Source organism: Thunnus thynnus, chromosome 8 (assembly GCF_963924715.1).
Source record: "Thunnus thynnus chromosome 8, fThuThy2.1, whole genome shotgun sequence".
NCBI lineage: Eukaryota > Metazoa > Chordata > Actinopteri > Scombriformes > Scombridae > Thunnus > Thunnus thynnus.
The window spans coordinates 32,453,483-32,476,633 of NC_089524.1; the positions used below are offsets into that span (position 1 = coordinate 32,453,483).

A 23,151-nucleotide genomic window follows, 5' to 3' on the forward strand; every position below is an offset into this window, starting at 1 on the left:
ATTAAACATGGAATTATTACAAATTATACAGATGTACAATTTAAACATTAAAGACTTTACCTAAATCATTATTTACAAGTTCAGTTCAATAACTTTAAAAGGATTGAAGGAGAAGTCTGCACAGTGGAGCACAGCGCATATGGTCATATTGCAATGGGACTTGGCCAGCAGGAGAGATGAAATACTGGCAGAACATATCCTGCACCCTCAGCGCCTCTGCTGATGCCCTAACTCTAGATTACTCCTAATGGCACACAGTGTGCTGCCATCCACCTCATCAGCATCTTCATCCTCAACATCAAATGCAAATAATAAGAAAAGAGTGATTTTGAAGCAGATATGAGAATGTAGACACTTTTATTGAATGACTTTTTCCATTTTTATATTCATGAAACCAATAAGCTTTTTGGGTGCAATTTTGAGTGTCCAATTGATTAACTGTTTTGAAGTAAAGTGGGAGGAAACCGGAGAACCCGGGGTAAACCCACACCACCTCAATAAACAACACACAGACTCGGAAAGGCTAACAACAGGAACTCAAACCTTGTTTTCCAGTTGTGAGGAAACATTGTTGACCACTGAGGTGACTCTGAGAGCTCAAGTCCTGCTCTGCATCCAGGGCATGACTGAAGCTCCTAAACCCCAGCTCACTTTTTCCTTTCAAGATAAAGCTACCCATCCCCTAAATAACCTCAACACTGGCTTCATGTCTGAAGGGGAAGCCCTCAGATATAGAACCACCGCTGACCCCTGAGATTACCCTGAGAGCTCCAGTCCTGCCTCACGTGGAGGTAAGGCAGGACTAAAGCTCTTTACTGCGTTGAAAGCTACCCATCCCCTAACTAACCCCCTGCATTCATCTTGAAGGAAAAAAGTAATCTCCAGCTCACTTTTTCCCTTCAAGATGAAGGCTACCCACCCCCCTAAATAACCCCCTGCATTCATCTTGAAGGAAAAAAGTAATCTCCAGCTCACTTTTTCCCTTCAAGATGAAGGCTACCCACCCCCCTAAATAACCCCCTGCATTCATCTTGAAGGAAAAAAGTAATCTCCAGCTCACTTTTTCCCTTCAAGATGAAGGCTACCCACCCCCCTAAATAACCCCCTGCATTCATCTTGAAGGAAAAAAGTAATCTCCAGCTCACTTTTTCCCTTCAAGATGAAGGCTACCCATCCCCTAACTAACCTCAACACTAGTTCTACATCTGAAGGAGAGGCCCTCAGATATAGAACCACCACTGACCCCTGAGATTACCCTGAGAGCTCCAGTCCTGCCTCACGTGGAGGTAAGGCAGGACTGAAGCTCTTTACTGTGTTGAAGGCTACCCATCCCCTAACTAACCCCCTGCGTTTATCTTGAAGGAAAAAAGTAATCCTGGGCACATTTTTTCCTTCAAGATAAAGGCTACCCACCCCCTAAATAACCCCCTGCGTTCATCTTGAAGGAAAAATATAAACCCTAGCTCACTTTTTCCCTTCAAGATGAAAGCTACCCACCCCCTAACTAACCTCAACACTGGCTCTATGTCTGAAGAAGAGGCCCTCAGATATAGAACCACCGCTGATCCCTGAGATTACCCTGAGAGCTCCAGTCCTGCCTCACATGGATGTAAGGCAGAAATGAAGCTCTTTACTACCTACCCCCTAAATAACCACACCCCCCCCCCCCCCCCCCCCCCCAAATAACCCTGACACTCTATGCCCGTCTGAAGGGCTTTGAGAGGGCTTTTCCCAGCGAAGAAAAGAACCTGGAGATGGCACTCCGTTTCTTTGCAGTAAGGTGGCGGCATAAATAGTTGGTGATGATTTTTTCGGCTTGTGGCTCCTGTAAATTGATTGAAATCAGCAGATACGTTGCACAGCCCCAGTTCTTCAACAGGGGTTTGATCACCGCCTTGTCGAGGTCTTCAAATGTCTCTGGGGTTATTCTCAACTCTGCTCCCTCAACTTCGGCCCATATCCTCTGGAAGAGACGTTGAATGATGACCTCTGGCTGCGTTGTGGTCCAGCTCAATTTGGCCTTGTTGTACAGCCCAGATACCAGCCTCTCCACGAGGAACAGGACTGCTTTCTTGTTTATCTCCCCCATTGTGTCCTCCTGTACCCCTGCAACTTTCTGTGAAGGTCGGGATCGTTTCTTATTACGTTTAGTGGCTGGCACTGGAGTAGGTATCAGGCATGCGTTCTCCTCTGCGACCTCTTTTAAGGGACTCTGTGCAATTGACTCAGTGCCTTGTAAAGCCAGCGTGAGTCTGTCGGAGTGGCTGGCAGCCTGGGTTTTCTGCCACCAGTTGATCAGAGCCAGGAAGCAGCGGATTTTCTTCCATATGTCCTGATACATGGCAGGATTAACCACAGGATTAGCCGCTGCCTTCCTCCTGATGGCTTCTGGGATGGTCACCGTCCCATATTTGATGTAGGAGTACATCATTTCGGTGAGTTTGTTGGTGACCACCGCAAGGTTATTCCCAGAAAGAGTTTTATATCTGGGAAATAAGCTAAGCTCATTCCCACCTTGGTCTTTCTGTTTATCGCCATTCTCCACCAAAAGCAACGACTCCAAACTATCAATGAGAGACTGCATTGACTGGCTGCTTTCAGCTTCGGACTCGTGTCGGAATTTCCTCTTCAGTTCTGCCACAATGCGATGTATTGATGATTTGGCGAGGACCTTCACAAATAAGGACTTTATAATGCTGCTTGCTTCTCTCATACTGAGTCTAGGCTTCTCTTTGGATTGTGGAGTTAAAGACCTGACCTCACTAGCAATGAGTTCACTGATGTCATTTGACACAACCTCAATGTAAAAAGAGGATTCAGACTGCAGCTGCTGGTACTCCGACTCCGCTACATCCTGCAAAAGAGGCACTGTGATATCACTAACAGCTCTCTCAATTATTTCCTGGACTACTTTAGCTGTTTCAGCCACAAATGGGTCTTGTTGTGGCTCCTCCTCTGCGTCTTGTGGCTCCTCCTCTGCGTCTTCTGGCTCCTCCTCTGGGGTTTGTAGCTCTTCCCCGTGTGAACGACAGATGTAATTGAAGTCTTTGTTCTCCAGATCCTCCAGTAACAGCTCTAAGCTGGTCTTCTCCAGGGAGGTGGTCTGGCTTACTGTCTGCCGATGTCCCCGGGGTGTGCAAATTCTAATCTTGGCGGCAAACTTTTTAAGCATTTTGGAAGCATGTTTGAGCATGTTGTTAAGTCTGTGCGGAGGAGTGATGCGCTGGCTTGTTCCAGACCCAGGGGTCTTCCGAGCAGAGAGGGCAGAGCTGACGCTCTCTGCAACCTCCTTAGCCAGCAGGCTTGTCAGTCGTGGGGGGGTGGCACACTGGTCTTGGTCCTTTATGTCCAGAGCCTCAGCAAAGCTCTGACTCAGTGTGTCACCCAGTTTGACCTCAACTTGCTCCTCAGAAATTGCCACACATGTGTTCCTGAGTGAGGCCAAATAGGTGTTTGTTATTTCTTGTATGATTTCCAACAGCAGCTCAGCCAAAAAGATTTTGGTGGCGTCGTCAGGAGAACCGGATTTCAGCAGTATCCACTGGCCTTCTGTCATCTTTGAAAGAAATGCACAGATCGGCAGGCGCAAAGTGCTGACTGTGACCACCGGGATCTCTTCTGAGCACAAGTTTCCTGTTGAATTCATGGTAATTGTTATGATGTTACCTTCAATGCTTGATACTTGATCCGTTCTATGAACCGCACTGGGCTTTATGAACTGCACTGGGCTCAGTTTTCACGTACTAATGTCTGAGTTTAACACAATGCTGAGAATCAGTTTGTGGGAGACACTTATTGGGTTTTTAACATCAACATCAAAGCTTTCAACATCAAAGCATCAAGGGATTTGAACATGATGTCACAGGCATCAAAGAATTCCCAAAATGTGATGTCACACAGATCAATGGAACTGTCTTGTCCATAAATCCCGCCCCCAAGCAACGGCCGTTGTTCGGCAACTGTTGTTCGGCAACCGTTGCTAGGCACCGGCAGCATTCTTTGACCAGTTGTGTTCTAGTATTTAGTGTCTTTTTAAATGTCTAAAATGATTTTCAAAAATAAAATCTGTACGATTTGATTGTTTTACACTCAGAAATAACTGCAAACATTTTGAGAAGTAAATATTTTTATAAACCTGATTCTGGCAATGATCCACGAATAAATTAGGGTTTTTTGAATCACACAGTGGTGGAAGAAGTACTCTGATCCTTTACTTTAGTAAAAGTACCAATACAGCAATGTAAAAATACTTCATTACAAGTAGAATTCCTTCATGATAAAGTAAAAGTACATCAGTATTATGAGCTTGATGTAGATAAAGTATTGCAGTAAAAGTAGTGGTTTGGTCCCTCTGACTGACATCATTAGATTATTAATAGTGAAGCATCGGTGTTAGAGCAGCATGTTACTGTTGGAATTGCTGGAGGTGGAGCTAGTTTTAACTACTTTATATACAGTAGGCTAGTTTAGTCCAGTGGCTCCCAACCTAGGGGTCGAGCCCCTCCAAAGGGTCGGCAGATAAATCTGAGGGGTCGTGGGATGATTAATGGGAGAGGAAAGAAGACAAAACAAAATTCTGATACACAAATCTGTTTTGCATTTGAACATTTATTGAAACAAAACCATGTGGGAAGTTTAGAGGGAAAAATCACTATTTGGTGGAGCTGTTAACAACTCATAGACATCTGAAATGTGACCCCGACTACACACTGTTTTTTTTTATGACGTCAAAAGCCAAAAAACAATAACAATGTGTTGTATTTGAAAAGCTTGTTATATTATCCAATTTGTCAAATCTTCATCTGAAAAGTAACTAAAGCTGTCAGATAAATGTAGTGGAGCAGAGAGTGTAATATTTCCCTCTGAAATGTAGTAGAGTGGAAGTAGAAATTGTCATCAAATGGAAGTACAAGTACCTCAAAACTATACTTAAAGAGGACCTATTATCCTCATTTCCATCTCTAAATTTTATTTTTGGACTCCACTAGAGTAGCTTTGCATGATTCACAGTTTTTACAAAAAAGCCTTATTTATCTCATACTGGCCTTGTACGCAGCCCCCAAGCAGGTAGTTCCAGGTCTGAAAAGTGATGCCAGATTCAAGTGCCTTAAACCTGCAGTCTCTTTAATGGCCCGCAAGGGGGGCTCCAAAAAGAAGTCTGATTGTATGGAAGTCTATGAGAAAATGGAATGTGAAGGTACATCACCCCACATTGCATGTTGGTATGGGGGTGCCATCTTGGGAGGAACACACTCTGTTACCTGCCTGTGCCTGCTGCAGTGCTACTAGTTTTGGCTAAAATGTTGGTTAAATTGATAAATAGTTTAAAAGTTACAAATCCCTAGAAGATCTTGCACCCAGCATAGCTGCTGGGTGCAAGATCTGCTAATTCACAAGCCAGCAAACTGTGAGAGCACAGTCATCCTTGCAAAGGTCAGATGGCACTCCTCTTTTTGCCTCAATTATTAAACCAAACAATATACAAAACTTACTAGACAGTCAAAGGACAGACAGCGAAAAAGCGTCTGTTCAGCGCCAACAACAATAATTATCTGAACTTTATATAAGTTTATTGTGAAGTAACAATAATAACCATACTGAACAAAGGAGGAAAGTTAGTTTTCTCTTGTATTTCAGCAGTTGTATATACATACATTGAGCTCAAACTGATCTATATACAATTAATTTACACATGTGATTGTATTTACAGAAGCAGACTGTGCCACAGCCTCTGTACAGTGCAGAAGATGAAGACACCTCCCGCCCGGACAGCGGACCCTCTACTGTTCATGTCCACTCTGTCAGTCTTTGAAAGAAATGTAGAGATGGACAAAAGTTTGAACATTCACAGAAATCATAAACATTTGTATTTTATTAGTGTACTTGTTACCTGAGCAGACCTGGCTGTGATTCTCTCTTCTTTTTCTCAGTATTATTGTGAAAAGTTAACCCCATATTAAACATCTAATTGTTTGCATGTAATGTACAATTTATTTACATTCTCGATTTACTTGAGACATGACTGGAACACACTTCAGTTGACTCAACACTTGATTTGAAGTTTCTTGATTAGAAATGTGACACACAGAGTCTAATATATCCAGTAGTTATCTCAGATCATAATCCCATTCAGTTTGACTTTAATTTGCAATCAGCACCACTGCGAACTAAACAGTGGAAGGTCAATAAATCTCTATTTGAAGATCCAGAAATGAAAAAGCAAATAAGTGAATACATTCGAACATTCATGGACATTAATTAAATAAAACTTCATCTCTGACACTCCACTGATATTTATATATATTTTATATCTGCACTTTATTTCCATCTGTGTTCAAAAGTTTATAGGAGGTGAAATCTGGGTGTTTATCATGCAGAGATGGTTTAAGAAAAGACAATATCACATTGCATGATGGGAAATGGAGGATTTTTTAGTGTGAGTGGTGTTTGAGCTGCTGCTGCTGTTGTAATAGAACAAATCAGAAAGTGTGTTTTCACCTGCAGGAGCTGATTAAGTCCAAACCTGCCACATGCAAGGCCTTAAGACATGACATGTCTCAACTTTTAAAGGTTGGTAATCAGTTTTCTCAAAGTATTTTCACGCATTTGTAGAATTGTTTGTCATGTTTTAATAAAATAAATGTGTGACTGGCAGGAGTATGACGAGCTGGTGAGACAGGTGGGAAGAACACCTCTACATTTGAATTCCATGAGGAAGTCAATTGAAAAGTTCCTCAGGGTCACCTCAAAGGACAAGAATTAGCCGGTGTTGAAGGTCTCTTTAATTGATGTGAGAATCAGTGTTGCTGTGAGATTTAGTTTGATACTGTAGTTAAGTACATTTATACAAGTACTGTACTTGTATAAATTTTGAGGTAATTGTACTTGACTTGAGTATTTCCATGTGATGCTACTTTATACTTCCACTCCACTACATTTCAGAGGGAAATATTGTACTTTCTACTCCACTACATTTATTTGACAGCTTTAGTTACTTTTCAGATGAAGATTTGATACAATGGATAATATAACAAGCTTTTAAAATACAACACATTGTTAAAGATGAAACCAGTGGTTTCCAACCTTTTTGGCTTTTGACGTCTCACAAAAAGCAGTGTGTCACATGTCAGATGTCTATGAGTTGTTAACAGCTCCAACAAATAGTGATTTTTCCCTCTAAACTTCTCACATGCTTTCATTTCAATAAATGTTCAAATGATCCAATATTTCAGCAAAAAAACCCAACTGAAAACAGATTTGAGAATTTTGTTTTTTCTTCTTTCCTCTCCCATTAATCATCTCACGACCCCTCAGATTTATCTGGTGACCCTTTGGAGAGGCCCAACCCCTAGGTTGGGAACCACTGGACTAAACTAGCTAACTGTATATAACGGAGTTGAAACTAGCTCCACCTCCAGCAGCTACAACAGTAACATGCTGCTCTAACACTGATGCTCAGTATTAATAATCCATTTTTATAATATATAGTTGATATAATATATCATGCTAGTACTGGTACAACTAGCACTTTTACTTTTAACACTTCTTCCACCACTGGTGTTTCCTTCTGTACCTTAACAGCTCATGTCTTGCATGCACAACATATAAGCAAACACAACATTTAACAAATATAAATAATGTTTAACACAGTGCACTCCACAGAAACAAACCTAATGTTAAAGGATTTGATTGTAAAACTAGAAATAAAGGAACATCTGTCGTTGAAGCTGAAATATCAGCTTGTCTAGTTAGGTGAGAAAGGGGTAACGCTTTAGATTACAGCCTGCAACGTACAGTGTAATTACTCCGCAGTTACGGTGTAATCTTTTGTACGCACGGTGTACCAGTGCAGTACGTACCAAAACATATATGTAGGTACAGGGGAACAAGATGTGAAATTATGGAATAAGGGGGTAACAATTTAGGAACTTACAAAATACTTATACTGTAGTTATTATTTAACCACCAGGTACCTATTCTATTATTACAGAGTGTGCACGACCTACTGAGCAATAATCTGGAAATTTGGGAGGAATTTAGAGAGAATTAATACTTTAGTTATTATTTAACTACTAGGTACCTGTTATGTTATTACAAGGTACAGTATGACCACAAAACTGAGTAAAAATCTGGACGTTTCAGGGAAGATGGAGTGATGACTTCTGCAGCACTTCATGCTCGTTTATGGTATCTTGGCTCTGCCTGCCGTTGGCGGACAGAATTCACCCACCAACGATGTCACTCACTTGTGTGTAAAGACATTGAGAATTTTGAAGCCATTAAAATGTTGAAAGTCTTCTACCTCGCATTTGTTTTCATCCGGCATTATGGCTCCTCAAGGTGCAAGCTTATCCTTTCATCCCAGGGAATAAATATACCACACCTCACTTTAAGACCAACACGACCATGGGCACTCAGACGGGCGCAAGTGCATTTGCTATTTAAACAATGTGGGCGCTGGACGGGAAAATGACAACTGCGTCGATCTTAAACTAGCAAAGACACTTGCGTTGCGCTTGACACCGCTTTGCGCCGGGCGTAAGTAGGGCCAAATGTGTATAAACACTGTGCACTGTTAAGCTGCCTGTGCACATAATGTTAAATGTTAGCTAAGGGGTTAGCTGTTAATGTTTATGTTAACGTTACACATATATTGGCGGGAGTGGGAGAAACATTGAGTCTGTTTATTTGCTGTGTCATGGTTTTAAATGAGGAAATCTGCAACTTTCTTTTAAGGACACAATGGCTAGTTCAAAACAGGGCACGCCAAACTGGCTGTGTGGGTAGTTAATGCTAGAAGGGGCATTACAGCCACACTCCGGGGCATCCATGGCACTGGCTGTTTGGCCGTGGTATAATTCCTGCCCTGTATTTATTATTATTATGACAAGTAGATGCTGATGTTCAGCAGGGGTGGAGCAGCTTAAAGATAAACTTTGTTTAATTTGACTAAAACCTACATTTATTTAGCAACAATGTGTAACTGTAACATTCAATAATAATAATAATAATAATAATAATAATAATAATAATAATAATGACAACATAGCAGTGTGTCATCAATTTACACAGAGACCCCAAATGACTGGCTGAACTTCAGAGAGTGGTGTAGATGGGAGATCAGGTGTAACTTCTCCAGCAGCTGGGGGCCTCTGCATATATTTCCTGAGTGCATCTGGACAGTTATAGAGTAGATATTAGATTATTACAAGCAAAAACATGTAGCTGCAGAGTGGCGCAAACAACAGCTGCAGCCTGTTGCACCAGCTGTGTATAAGTTCAAACCTAGATGTGACATAAATTATTACTAAGTTGTGATTTATGCATTACTAAAAGAAAAGCTTGCACTATGGAGATAAGTTACAGCATAACTCTGAGTAGCAACTAAATATTTACACACATTCTGCTGGGGTAGGTGTAAATCATAACATGTCACAGAACTCACTGATGGTAAAACAGCAGTTTTTCTGCTACAGCATCATTTTTTTCATTAATTGCTGCTATTTTACAACAGTAGAGACCTAATTTATTGATATGATATTTCAATGTCAATCTAGTTTACTACAATGTGCTACATGGCGCCCTAGGCAGCCGCCTATATGGCCTATGCTATTAGCCAGCCCTGTGGCTACAACACACCAGCCCCTAATTGTTACTGTGGGATATGGGTTTTACATCAGTCTTTATTCAGCTTCCTGCAGAAGACAGATCTTTGTGACCGGTTGTTCCAGTATGTTACATTTGGTCTGAACTTTGACAGATCACACTAGTCTTTGTGTGTCAGGAAAGGTCTGCAGTACCTTCCCCAACAACCAGGACTTTGGTCGTTGGGGAAGGTACTCCTCCTTTGACCACCGTTGTCATTCCTGTAGCAGTGGTAAGTACTCCAGAATCCATCTGTGCCAAGAGATCTGAGAGGAATTGAACTTGCCTCCATCGTCGTTTGGTGTACAAGTCACCTTTCTCGGAAAGCCCAGGTGGTAAAGCAGGTTTGCCTCTCACGGGCATCCCCTCCATTATTTCGCAACAACTCTAGGAGAATGTTTCTGCCATGCGGTCTTTGACAGTTGATGTCTGGATGTGTCTTCCGATACTCACTTTGTAGCATGTTCACATGGGCCTCAACAGATGTTGAATCCCCCCCAACACACATTTCCTTTGGCAACAGGACAGAGACAGATACATGCTAAAAGTCTGCACACTTATTGTACACTAAACTGCTTTGGATAAAAATATCCACTGAATTGCATGAACAATTTGAGACCTAGTGTACAGTTGGAGTACATTAAAAAAAAGATTAAATGTCTATTATATCTGCCTCATATTGTCTTGCACTAAGTGAAAAAGTAAAAGTGTTTAAAAATGTGAGAATAAGTTATGCATATGGCAATGGACTGACAAATGTTAGATTAGCTGGCTGGAATGGGTTGCACTACTCAAGTACAAATGTGAACACTGCTGCACATAATCATTTAACAACTCACAGAACACAAGGACAACTACATTTTTGAGTCACATTTTCCTTGTAGACTCCAGGCGCACCTTAGTCTTTCCTGTACTTTCCCCAAGTGGATCCAAGAAAAGGGTTCTTTTCTCATGTGGGTACATAACCTTTTATTATTCACATGGAAACACAACATACATTAGGCAGGAACCCCATGGTATTAGTGATATTAGTGAAATTCTACAATGTAGGGTATTGTGTAGACCTTTTTAATAATAACTGATAGCATGTATGCATGACCAAATTTATCAAGTAAATGGCTAATTATGTAGTGTTTACATCACTATAGATACAGAGCTTGTTCTCACCACCAACATCCAGTGATGGTTCTCAATCACAATTCCCACAATAACTTTGTGTGCCACTGGATCAATCTGAAAGCAGTCAAAACAAACAGACAAAAAATCCTTGTTAATTGAAAAATGCATATTTGCAACATTTACACAATACGAAGTCATAACAATCCAGTACATACCCGGCTTCTTCCAAAATTTTTTTTGCCAGATTGCCGTCATAGCATAGGTGTCAATAACAGCTGCTTCACCAACATTGCACTGGTTGTATTTCTGTACAAGCACCTTCAAATATGCGTTGATCACCTATAAAAAATTGTCACAAAGATGGCATTGTGTATTACACAGAGGCAGTTTCACTGTAATACTATCAACTGCATCGTTTTCTAGTGTTTCTAACCCTAAGCCTAACCCTAACCCTGTTTCTGAATGTCCTGGCATGACTTAAGGCAATTGTATTGGAAGTATTTTATCTGTCATTGTTGAAATATTAGCAATTAGGGAATGGAAATGAATGATTTCTCCTTGTTGTTTTCAATACTTTGGAAAGAAGTACATGCACATGCTTCCTGCACATCTGAAGAAAATACAATACTACATTATATAACATTATTACCATCGATATTATAGTACAAGATTTACTGCATTTTGTAAAAATTACTATTCAAACAAAAAAAGTCTATATTATACTACTTACATTTTTCAACTGAAGCGTGTGCATGTATTGGCGTTAGTGAGGTACCTTCTCTGTTGGCTTCTTACATTTTGTCTCCACACCTTGTCCCCTATTTTGAAGCCAGGTTTAGGAGCACCCTGCTTCATTCCCTTCATTGTTCTCTCCTGCTGCTTGGTGACATTGTCATGAACAAAATCCTCGATTTCATCAAGGCGCTTTATGTCCTCTGACACAGCTTCTTCTGCCACAACATCCTCGACACTGCTGTCTACCTGTGAACAAATGTTTTTACATTCTTTCAGTCTAACATTGACAGGGGACGGTGATGACACATCGGTAACATTAGCTACGTTAGCTAGGAAGCGAACGTTAGCTAGCTAGCACGTTTATTTATGTTTCTTTCTCTCTCTTGCCCTCTTTGCTCTACCCTTCCTCTTTTTTCCACCATTCATCTTGCTGCTAAGTCATTTAGCTGCACTAAATGCACTTGCTGACAAACGGAACATGTAACTGCCAACTACTCTCTCTCTGACAGTTCATTTTGAGGGACAACATTCACAGACTAATCTGTCACCCTCTGACTTCTCATGTTATATGGCATCAATAGAAATCCAATACAAATGCAAGTTGGCTTCACTGCAGCAACACTTCATGCACATGAGACATTTTTACTGGTGGCAACAGACTTTTACTATTTATGAAATATACAGTATGACTGCATGTACTGATACTTTGTAAATTAATTGTTTAGTAATCGTGGTTATGATCAAAATGACTCATAATTAATAGGAATAATTTAACACTGTCACATGCTCCCCCCTGCTGGATATGATATGCATAACCTTTGACATTTCCCACATGATGTCTTGTGTTCTCTCCCAGGTGGCCTTCATCCGGCTTGACTGAGGGAGGACCAATAAAGAGTAAACTCCGGTATAGAAATGATTGTTTCACCTGATCACCTGTAACATCTAATCAGTAACTGATTTCTTACAATCATATGTACTGTGCATCTCTCCCTCACATCTTAAGTGAGAGGGCTAAAATGCCACAAAAACATGGAGACATGGAGCAACCTGACTCACATTTATTGAGTTTTTTTTTAGTTATTTTTTTGGCCAGTGTGCAGTGGATTTATCAGAGTTTGTTTGCTGAAAACAGCTGCCTGCTGCTGCTGGAAACAAGGTTGATGAGAGAACAGTGAAGTCTGCGCTCTGTAGACTAGAGGACAACTGCAGACTAGGTGACGATTGTATGTGGGTTTATTATGACAAGCAACATCTGTCACATTAGTCATTTCTTTCATTGTTAATATAAAAATATTGATTGGTGCCACTTTAAAGCCAATTTGAGTAAAACTGACAACTTTCCCACACTAACCATATTAAAATATTTCTCCCGAAATATCCCTGCTGTGATTAATCTGTAATCAGAATATGTGTTTATATTAACATTTAAAGCATTCAAAAAATGACGCAAAGTTACATGATTTTATTGTCTTTATTAGTATGTAGACATTTTTAGGATGTTTACATTTACTTAAGTATTCATTCTAGAATCTATGTGTTTGAATACATCATAAATAGAATACATTCTATTGATGATGCATCAAAGGATCTCAGTTCATCACATTCTATTGGTTGATATCTAGTCAGCATACAGACAGACCTTACTAAGCTCTGGATATCACAGCACAGTGACTTTGTTTTTAAAGTAATCGTGATTGAAACAGTTTTGAAAACATGATGGCATCTACATCCATACGGACTCATGAACATCTGGCCTCTGGGAAAACTCAAGGTGAGTACACAATCCTAGAAAAAAGGTCCAGTCCCCATCCTTTCATGAATCCATATCATAAACCAGGTAGCCTGGGCACTGGCTTTGAGATAGTACCTGGAGTCATAGGTCAGATTCCTGTTTTTGTGTTGTTTTTTTGTGTTTTTGAAAGTAAGTCAGTAGTAATATCACAAAGAGGACCATCACCAAATAAAGTAAAATAGGAATTTAAAAAAAGCGCTAAAGACTGCACTGCATATTATGCAACTGTATTTGTTTTATTTACACTAATTTGTTTTTTTTTTGTTTTTTTTCATATTTATTCATACTATCAGTGAACATTTTGCAGATATGTTCACTATCAACATTTTGTGACTTTGCACATTCTTAAATTAAAAACTGTTTCTCATTATGTTAGCAAAACTCATATCCTTTACTCAAGTAAAAGTAGGAAGACCACAAAACACTCAAAATACTTTTTCTATAGTAAAAGTCCAGAGGTATCATCAGCAAAACATACTTAAAGTACTCATTATGCAGAAAAATGGCCCCTCTTAGTGTTATATATGAGTAAAATATTTTCGGATCCTTATTATTGATACATTAATCTGTACGTAGCATTTTACTTTTGTAGCTGGTCAAGGTGGAGCTAATTTTAACTTAAGTTTTGTTGGGTGGTTTATAATCTATGAAAGTGCATGAAATGTTACGTTAGAAGTTGATATTTAGTGTATGTAAAATCTTAATATACAAAGGTACCAGTGACATAAGTGAAATAATGTAGTGGTATAATATTTGAAATGTGGCAGAGTAGAAATATTAAGTGGTAAAGTAAAAGTATCACAAATGAGTATTTAATAACAGCATTTGAGTAAATGTCCTGGTAAGCCTAGAACCTTCTTCTGGTGAGAATATCCCAGTTAGAAGAATAGGTTACTACAATGCACTACATGCATTTCCTCATTTATAGACAATAACAGCAGCACCATTGAGCCAGACTACGACTTGATGGAGGATTTCAGGGAGCGCCGAAGGAAAAGAAAGGCCAGTGGTGACAGGGAGAAAGCCAAGAAGAGGCACAGGGGTAACTGCAACAGCAAGAAAAACCCCAACACTTGTGAACCTGGCAATGTGTTCACAGAAGATGTCAGGGTGAAGCAGAGTAAGAGGAAGGCCAGCCCTGACAGAGAGACACCAAAGAAGAGGCGCAGGGGTAGTTGCAGTGAGCCCAGCAATGAGTTGATGGAGGTCAGCTCAAGGGGGGGCGAAAGAAAGGCCAGCACAGACAGAGAGAGCTCTCAATACTGGTCCTGTCAGGAAACTGCTGCCCCCTCCAGCTCCAGCAAACCCAATGAAGTGTTGGTGGAAGATGTCCAGACAGGGCAGAGGAAGAGGAAGGCCAGCACAGACAGAGAGAGCTCCAGAAAGAAATACAGGTCCTGTCAGGAAACTGCTGCCCCTTCCAGCTGCAGCAAACCCAAAGAAGTGGAGGATGTCAAGAGGGGGAAGAGGAAGAGAAAGGCCAGCACTGGTAAAGAGACACCCACTAAGAGGCAGAAGGGATCTAAACTCAAACAGAGCTCCTGCAGAGCTCCATCTTCACAAGAGGAGAAAGACATAGTCCCTGCAGTGATCACCAACAGAGGTGTGCTGATAGTGTGAGAGCAAATTACTGACAAATTCTTTTCAAGTATGTCTTCATACAATACTCACATGCCCACTGACAAAGTTTTTGGTCATTGTAATCATTCCTCCCGTTCACACTGGTTGTGAAAAGACCCCTTACTCACGTGTTTACACTGTAAGAGATGGGGCACAACATCCATAGTCCTCACTCTGCAAAAATGCACTTAGGTTCAGTCAAAGCTAATATGAAGTGTCAGCAGTCTGAATTAGCCAAATCAGGTGGGTGTCTTCCAAAGTTAGTCTTTTTAGTTGGAAATTCCACAACTTAACAGCCAGTATGAACAGGAGGAAGGATTACAGCCACCAAATCTGAGCATGAGTGTTGTATTAAAACAGACTTGAATAAATCTGAAACTATTCTTGAAAGGAATTGTTTGACATTTTGTAAAATATGCTTATTTGCTTATGAGGATATCATTATCACTCTCATGTATGGAGCTGGAGTTGGGAGGTGATTAGCTTAGCTTAGCATAAAGACTGGTAGCAGGGGAAAACAGCTAGCCTTGCTTTCTCTGTAGTGAAAAAAGATGCCTCTGCTCAGGGATGCACAGGTTTGTTTGATTCATCCATACTCAAACAGGAATGTAAAAATGACAATTTGTGGTTTGATGGGGAGTTGCGCTGTTATTACTTTTTGACAATCAACATCTTATTCATCTGTCCAGCACTTCTGTGCTTCATCTTCTGGTAACTTCACAGTGACGACAAGACTCTGTGCCCAGCTGTTGTTCACCAAGAAATAGAATTAGCACAGAACTCTCTGAGAAACCACAAATTGTCATTTTTACATTTCTGTTTGTGCTCAGATTTAAAGAAAAAAAAAATAGATGAGCACAATGTGTTAATTAGTGAGCTTTAGAAGACTTTTGTGCATTTTCCTTCTGCATAGTCTTTATGCTAAGCTAATCCTAGCTCTACCTGAACCTCTATTAATTGTTTTTTTTGTCCACCTGGGGGCAGCACAAGCTTAAAACAAAACATTGACATATTATGACCTTATAAAGTTGTTATGGCTAACGTATTGCCAGCAAACAATTGCCTGTTTACGCAACCAGCAGACATGGAGCAACATTAGCATTTATTTTTTTTTGGTCGCTGTATGAATTTAACTTCAAAATTCACTCTCATTTTAGCTCTGAGTGGTGTTGAGGGGTGTCAATCTTCTCATTTTACTCTGCAAGAAAGCAAATAATCTCATTCACAAAATGTTGGACTGAACTATTCCTTCAAAGTAAAGAATAAAATGAGGATTAGTTGAAACATAGTAAAAGTAAGAGTTAGAGGTAGTAATATTATCCATATATGTCTCTCATAACTATTTTAAAACCAATATCTGTGTTTTTGTAGCTGATTTTGAAACAAAGTATAAGCAGCTCGACAAGATCGGAGAGGGAGGCTTCGGATCTGTGTATGCTGGCTACCGTATAACAGATTCTTTACCTGTAAGCATCGCACACACACACACACACACACACACACACACACACACACACACACACACACACACAATGAACGATTCACCACATCTTCAGAAAGTGTTAACCAAAGTACTTGTTTTTGTCTTGTAGGTTGCTTTCAAATACATTCAAGGACCAGATGTGGACTATGAACTTAAAGTGAGTAAAATCATCTCTGTAACCAGATACAAGGAGTACCTGCACACTGAATCAAAGCTTCCTTTGATCAAAATGTCGCAAAAATAAAGAAAAGTGATTCAGAGTGTACTCCTTGTATCTAGTTTAATCATGTTTTGTATCCTGCACCTACCCCACTGAGGTTTGGATGTGAACATGACTACTTTGTTTCATTCTAAAATGATTTCTGTCCCATCATCACCATCTGAATGTTCAACTTTTCTTTCAAGACAACAATCAACAATTTGTTTTGGGTTTTTTTCTTCGGGTTTGTAGATGAATAAGATCCCTCTAGAAGTGGCCCTGATGCTGAAAGTTGCAGGTGGACCAGAATCACTTGGGAAGTGCGCTGCAGTCTCCCTCTTGGACTGGTATTATCTGGACCAAACGCTAATCCTGGTCATGGAAAGACCAGTCCCCTCTATGGACCTCTCTAAGTACCTCCGGTCCGAGGGAGGCCGTATGGAAGAACACACGGCAAAGGTACTGAAACTGGGTGGAGGATGTGTGTGTGTGTGTTGTAAACCACAAGAAAAGTTCAGGTCATGTTGGCTGTTGCTCAGAGCAGAGTGTTCTGTTCCTGTGAGAGTTTAAAGCCACAGTTGCACTTACAACTTGTTTGTTTGGTTTAAACTGCAGCTGAAATGTTACATACATAAAGCTCTATCCAAGATTTTAGAAATCTTGAGGTCAAAAGTCCAAAATTGTCCAGTGCAACCCTAACCCCCTACAAATTTTCATTCCACATTTTCTATAAAATGTAATGTAATGTAAATTTCATCTCCCTAGCTTTTTTATTGCCATATTACTGTAGTAATTTACATGATCAGGTCATTATAGCATTATATGAGCATCATGTTTTATGATGACCTGCTTCATGTACTGCATATATGGATTTACACTAACCAGGTTACTACGTGCATGTAAGGTAAATGCATTCTCTGATTACCTGCATCCACATTATCCCATAATAGCGTGGATGTTGTTTCAGGGGAAAACACTACCTTACAGCCCCCTCACTCACCAGTTCATCTGTTTACCTCTGTCTCTATCTTAGATCTTCATGACTCAGTTAGTGGACGCAGCCAGTGAAATGCTCCGTAAAGGTGTGTTTCACCGAGACATAAAAAGTGCAAACGTCCTTGTTGAAGTTGATTCCAGTGTCCCACGTGTCCGCATAATCGACTTTGGCTGTAGCTGTTCTGTGCAGAGGGAACCCTACCGTTATTACTGCGGTATGATATCTGGCTTCTGCTCTTACTCTCTTACACTCATCAGCTAGTTTCTAGAATTATGACGTACATGTTTGAACAAAACTCTGTCTTCATTCTGTCTTTCTGTGTATTCTAGGTACCCTTTCACTTGCCCCCCCAGAGTGGCACATGATCAAGAAATACAAGGCTGGGTCCACTACAGTGTGGCAGCTGGGAGCAATGCTATACCGCCTGCTGCATGGTTATAGATTTGACACCATGAGCTTCGTCACTGACAGGATTCAACTCAGCAGTGAACTATCCGAAGGTAAGACACTGAGAAAACAGCTGCTGTAAGGCATTGTGTCCGTATCTGAGGGTCACTGTTATGTCTGTTGACCAGAAATCTTTCTACTGATTGGGGGTGTTGTCATGGTTAGTTTAGACAAAGAAAGATAAAAGAGGCGCTCCTGAATATTTTGGGTGGGAAAAAATAGCAGTGAACACCATGAGAAGGATATGACTCATGCAGCACAGCACCGCGCCGTTTCCGTGAAAAGTTTAGGCAAGTGATTGTACACTGCTCTTTATCGGAGGTGGGGAGGTTAACCAGATGAACATTTGTTAAACCAGCCAGTTATTCCTCATCCTTGAAGCCTTCTGTTTTGTAAAACTGAATTGAAGCTTAATCACAAGTGTTTTGTATGAAATTTGTTTCGCAATTAATATTTAACTTAACTTAACATTTGAAAACCAGCTTTAATTGAACGTCCACCAAGTTAAACATTACTGTTTTATCTCCTACATTCCAGACTGCCTTGACTTCTTGGAGCTGTGTCTGGCCATACGTCCAAAGGAGCGTCCCACCGTGAAGCAGCTAAAGCTCCACCCCTGGCTCCAATAATCCCACCCTACACCTAACAACGCCCTCCATACCCTGTCTACACCTGAATCCACAACTCTCTCTTGGACGTCTGAGTCACCTCCATCTTCATCCTCCTGGTTGCTCTGATCACTCTACCCACCATCTTAACTCGGCTCCCCTCCCTTCCTCACCCCACCCTTTCCCTTACCCCCAACCCTACTTTCACCCCTTACCCGAAACCCCATCTTCACCCTACGCCCATTACCACCTCTTTCCCTTAACGCCCAATCAAATCTACCCACATATTTGGCCTTATTATATCGGCCTCTTTTAATATTGGAGTTATTCCCACCAGCAGCTCCTGTACACCCCCAGCCGCCCGAGGAGGGGGGATCTCTCTTTGAATTGCCTCTCCCAAGGTTTCTCCCAAAAGCCTAGTTAACCAATAGAGCTTATTGAGGAGTTTTTCCTTGTCTTCATAGAGAGCTTGGGCTGGGTCAGGACTGTTGCTGTTGTGGTTCTGGAAAACTTATTAAGACTTAATATAATATTGGGCTTTACAAATAAAATGATTGGAAATAATCTCCCATCTGTAGTCTTGATTAGTGCTTGAAAAAATATGAATAAGAATTATTTACATCGGTGTTTATTCTTCAAACATAAGTTGTTTCCTGGTGATTAACATTTGCCAAATTTAAGTATTCATACAAAAAGTATAATGGTGCTAGCTAACAACTGGAAAAAGTCAAATGTTAAAAACTGAAACCACATTTGTCAACACTTTGATTATATGTGGAGCTTGAAATGGAGTAACATTCAAATTGATTGCTGCTCATATGTTTCGATTAAATTGTACAATGTTGTGATAATGGTAGCTTTAAATGGCATTTGTAATCTGACATATTTTGTTTACCCTAGGCTACATTTGTTGTCCTAGAGGTAGTCTGAATTTTGAAAAAAATTAAGCATTACAACATTGGTTGAAACACCAGACTTCCCAGTACAAACTGAAAACATTCCACACAAGAGCACTTACAGAGAGGACAGGTTTCTATCAGGTGGCAGATAAGTATTTTGTACAGAGGGTATGTCCGTCAACCATTCACATGGAGGAAACTGTTATAAGAGCCTTACTAGTCAGCATAATGTACATTTCCATTCCAAATAGAATCATAAAAGACTTACCTGCTGCTCAGAGTTTCGCTATTTAACACACATTACCCTCATAATCAATCAATATACAAAAATGTATTTCAATAATACTTGTATTGGTTAAAGAAAGGAGTCTACGGGGAGCAGCTTACAATCATACACTGTATAGAAGGCAGGTTTCTCAGGCTTCACATCTGAAGGAAAAGAAGCTTTATATGTAAACTCATATGTTTTGCATATGAATTTACATATAAACAGTTTTGGGCAGAAATAAAGGTGCAGTGTGTAGAATTTTGTGGCATTTAGTGGAATAGACTTGGCAAAAATGGAATATCATATTCATAAGTATGTTTTAATTAGTGTATAATTACATGCAAAGACAAGTTGGCTTCCTGAGGGTTGAGGTTTGTTGCCAGCTCAGTCCATGTTGGTGGCTCAGAGAGTACTGCTGCATGCTGATGAGAAAGCGTAAACTGACTGGAGGAAGCAAGTAACTTGCGGCGCAGCGGACCTTCAGCCTCAGACAAGGAGAGAGACAGTGACCCTTGGAGTGTTTTCCCTCCCTTTCTGCTCATTGTGATATTGACTGCTACCCCTCTTTTAAATAGTTCAGAATATTTTAGAGTATTGCCACAAGACCCAGATATTCCCCTATGGTTTTAATATATTTTATACAAAATAATAAACTGAGCTTTTAAACCTTCTGACGTGGTATTTTGCTCTTTGTTGAGGCTGGTTGGTCAATTGTGAACCTGCAGGCCCACTGCAAAGTACTGCAGTGGGTGTTACACCATCATGGAAGAAATAGGTACATCGTGGTATGCTATTAACGTGCATGGGACAAGTGATGCCACTGGATGCAAAAACATTTCAACTGCCATTCGCTTTGTATCTACATCAAACGAAGCAACAGAGTGTCCACTCACAATAGCTACAGCCACCATTGCAGATGCAAACACATTGATTGACCTAACTGCAGAGGTGAAAAAAAATGGACTTGACACATCAAAAATACAAGTATGTAAAAGTCAGATATATGACGGGGCTTCAGTGATGTCTGGGGGGCATGGTGGTGTTTAAAGGTTGTTGAAGGAGAAACTGGGCAGAAAAATCCCTATGTGCATTGCTTAAACCACCATCTGTACCTGGTGGTTTTCCACACATTGGTAGCAGAGAAAGCAGTCACTGATTTTTTTGACATGTATGGATGCCTGTACAAATTCTCAGAAAGCCTACTTTTCGCCACCGTGTCTACGATCATTGGATCCTTTAAGGATATCACATCCTTATTGTCAGATATTGATGCAGAGTGCGCCTAGGGTGCAGAGATGAGAATGGAGGCCACTGGGCTCTTGCAGGAAATTTCTGAGCCTGCTTTCATGTTTAGTGCTTTACTTGTGCAAAAGCTGCGATGGTTGTTAGATGCCCCTAACAAACTCTTGCAGGCAGAGGACGTGGACCTGTTAATTGGGTTGGAACTGGTGGTGACTGCTGCAGAGCGCATGAACAAACTCCACTGTTAGGCCAAGTTCATTGAGCTGTGGAACAAGGCCAACTGCTGCTCCTCAAAATGGAGATGTATAATAAATAAGGACATGGAACAAGTACAGAAGCTCTTTACAGTGCAATTGACACAGTGCTTGGAGAGATCAAACAGCACTTCAATTAGTGCAACACACAACTTGCTTGTTCACTTGCTGCTTTGAATCCAGAAAAAGGCACATTTTTAGATCCCCACTTGCTCCAGTACACCATGACATTAACAAAATCAACCATCGTTGAGACAGAGTTTATGGTTGCCATGCAATTTATTTGCACACAAACAGAAGAGGCGGCAAAAGAAAGAAAGTACCACAGAATGCTGGAAGCCAAGCCAAGTGTAGTAACTATTATGAGACTTGGATTAACACTTGGCGCGCCCACTGCAATGTGTGAAAATTCATTCTCAGTATTGAGGAATGTCCTCACTGACCACTGTCAATCAATCCGACATGCATGTAAGGCGCAACTGGTGCAGCTGGCCTTTGAGAGAGACCTCACATACAAATGCCTGAATGAATAGAAGGACAACATCCTCAGGAGGTTCCACACCGAGACGCATCGCCTGGAACTCTTTTAATGTTGAGTGTAGCTGTTACAGTTTTTAACATGGATTTTCACAGTGGCAGTATGAAAGTCTGTTGCACAAAACTGTATCGGAGACCTGGCAGTGGTGCTGTGGTGGGTTTAGGATAGGTTACAAATGCATTTAAACTCAGGCTTGTGAGTTATGTTTTGGCATTATGGTGGAATTAATAAGCTTTTGCCTTAGCAACATTGTTGGTATTGTTCATTAGGCTTAAGCCTAGAGGGGATTGATTCTCTTGTCCAGGATGTTGTGTTGCCCAGGCATGTCCAGTTCTGCTCAAAACCTATATTTAGGACTTCGGGTCTGCAACAGGTGATGAAAAGAGATTATAATGGTGTAATTGGCTAGTATGAAGAGGTTGGACGATAGACGTACCCTATACCCTATACAAGCCAAATGGTATAAAAGAAGAGGTGCTGACCCCGGCGCCTCAGAGTGAGTTAGGTGAACCTTGTGTGCACTGTAACTGCTCTCCTTTTTTGCCGGTATTAAAGTACATTTTGCTGCTCAGAACTCTGACTCCTGATGATTCTTTTTTGGACACCAAAGAGAAGTTTTTTTCTTGAGCTGATCTGAAACTTTTTTTCAACCGAGATCCAAAGATTTGACACGATATGACCAAGGTGTTAGCTTGCTGTGAGTGACACTGCTTCGACCCCTTGATGCAGTGTCACAACTGCCAGCCAATATTAGCGGGGATAATGATATAGAGCAGTGTTACTCATTGCCCTGCTAGTGAGCCTCATGCAGCTCGCCAAGCTTTAATTGGCAGCTTGCATTGCAACTAATACACTGCAACAACAAACTACAAATACATGAAGAAAGTCAAGGAAAAGCATTCCTGGTTTCACTCATCAAAGTACTAAGATAAGTCTTTTTTTTTAATTCAGATTGGCTGCATTACATATTGTCTGGGATGACAAATTAGTAAGCAGATTTGTTTAATGGTTAGGGTGGATTTTGGTATTTTGCGATAGTGGCTGTGTCCTGCCAGTATGGCTCCCATGAAAATAATAGTAAAGTCCATTAATGTAGAGGCTGAGGATAACGCTGAGAGAGTGTTCCCCATAGGGAGACATCGAAATCAACGTTTGAGAGAAAACTCATCAACATATGTGACCTTTGGTTACCTAACAATCTTCTCCGTGCATACCTGCGGAAACATTCAGTTTCACTGTCTGTGAAATGTGTTTTTCAGAATGGGTGGGGCTATGTAGCCGGTGACAGTGTATGCGTGATGT

The 23,151-nt window shown here is 40.7% G+C and overlaps 1 protein-coding gene and 1 long non-coding RNA gene across 2 annotated transcripts; one reads left to right on the plus strand and one right to left on the minus strand.

The window, feature by feature from the left end:
- Positions 1-10,445: 10,445 nt before the first annotated feature.
- Positions 10,446-12,921, minus strand: LOC137188342 (uncharacterized). Its single transcript, XR_010929365.1, has 3 exons — positions 11,495-12,921; positions 10,980-11,103; positions 10,446-10,878 (listed from the first exon to the last, which is right to left on the minus strand). It is a non-coding gene; the product is annotated as an uncharacterized lncRNA (long non-coding RNA).
- Positions 12,922-13,120: 199 nt separating this feature from the next.
- LOC137188341 (serine/threonine-protein kinase pim-2-like) lies at positions 13,121-20,485 on the plus strand. Its single transcript, XM_067597975.1, has 8 exons — positions 13,121-13,273; positions 14,223-14,897; positions 16,286-16,380; positions 16,507-16,554; positions 16,849-17,055; positions 17,630-17,807; positions 17,923-18,093; positions 18,578-20,485. Exons 1-8 carry the CDS (start codon positions 13,216-13,218, stop codon positions 18,667-18,669), a joined length of 1,524 nt encoding a protein of 507 aa, XP_067454076.1. The 5' UTR covers positions 13,121-13,215; the 3' UTR covers positions 18,670-20,485.
- The last annotated feature ends 2,666 nt before the right edge of the window (positions 20,486-23,151 follow it).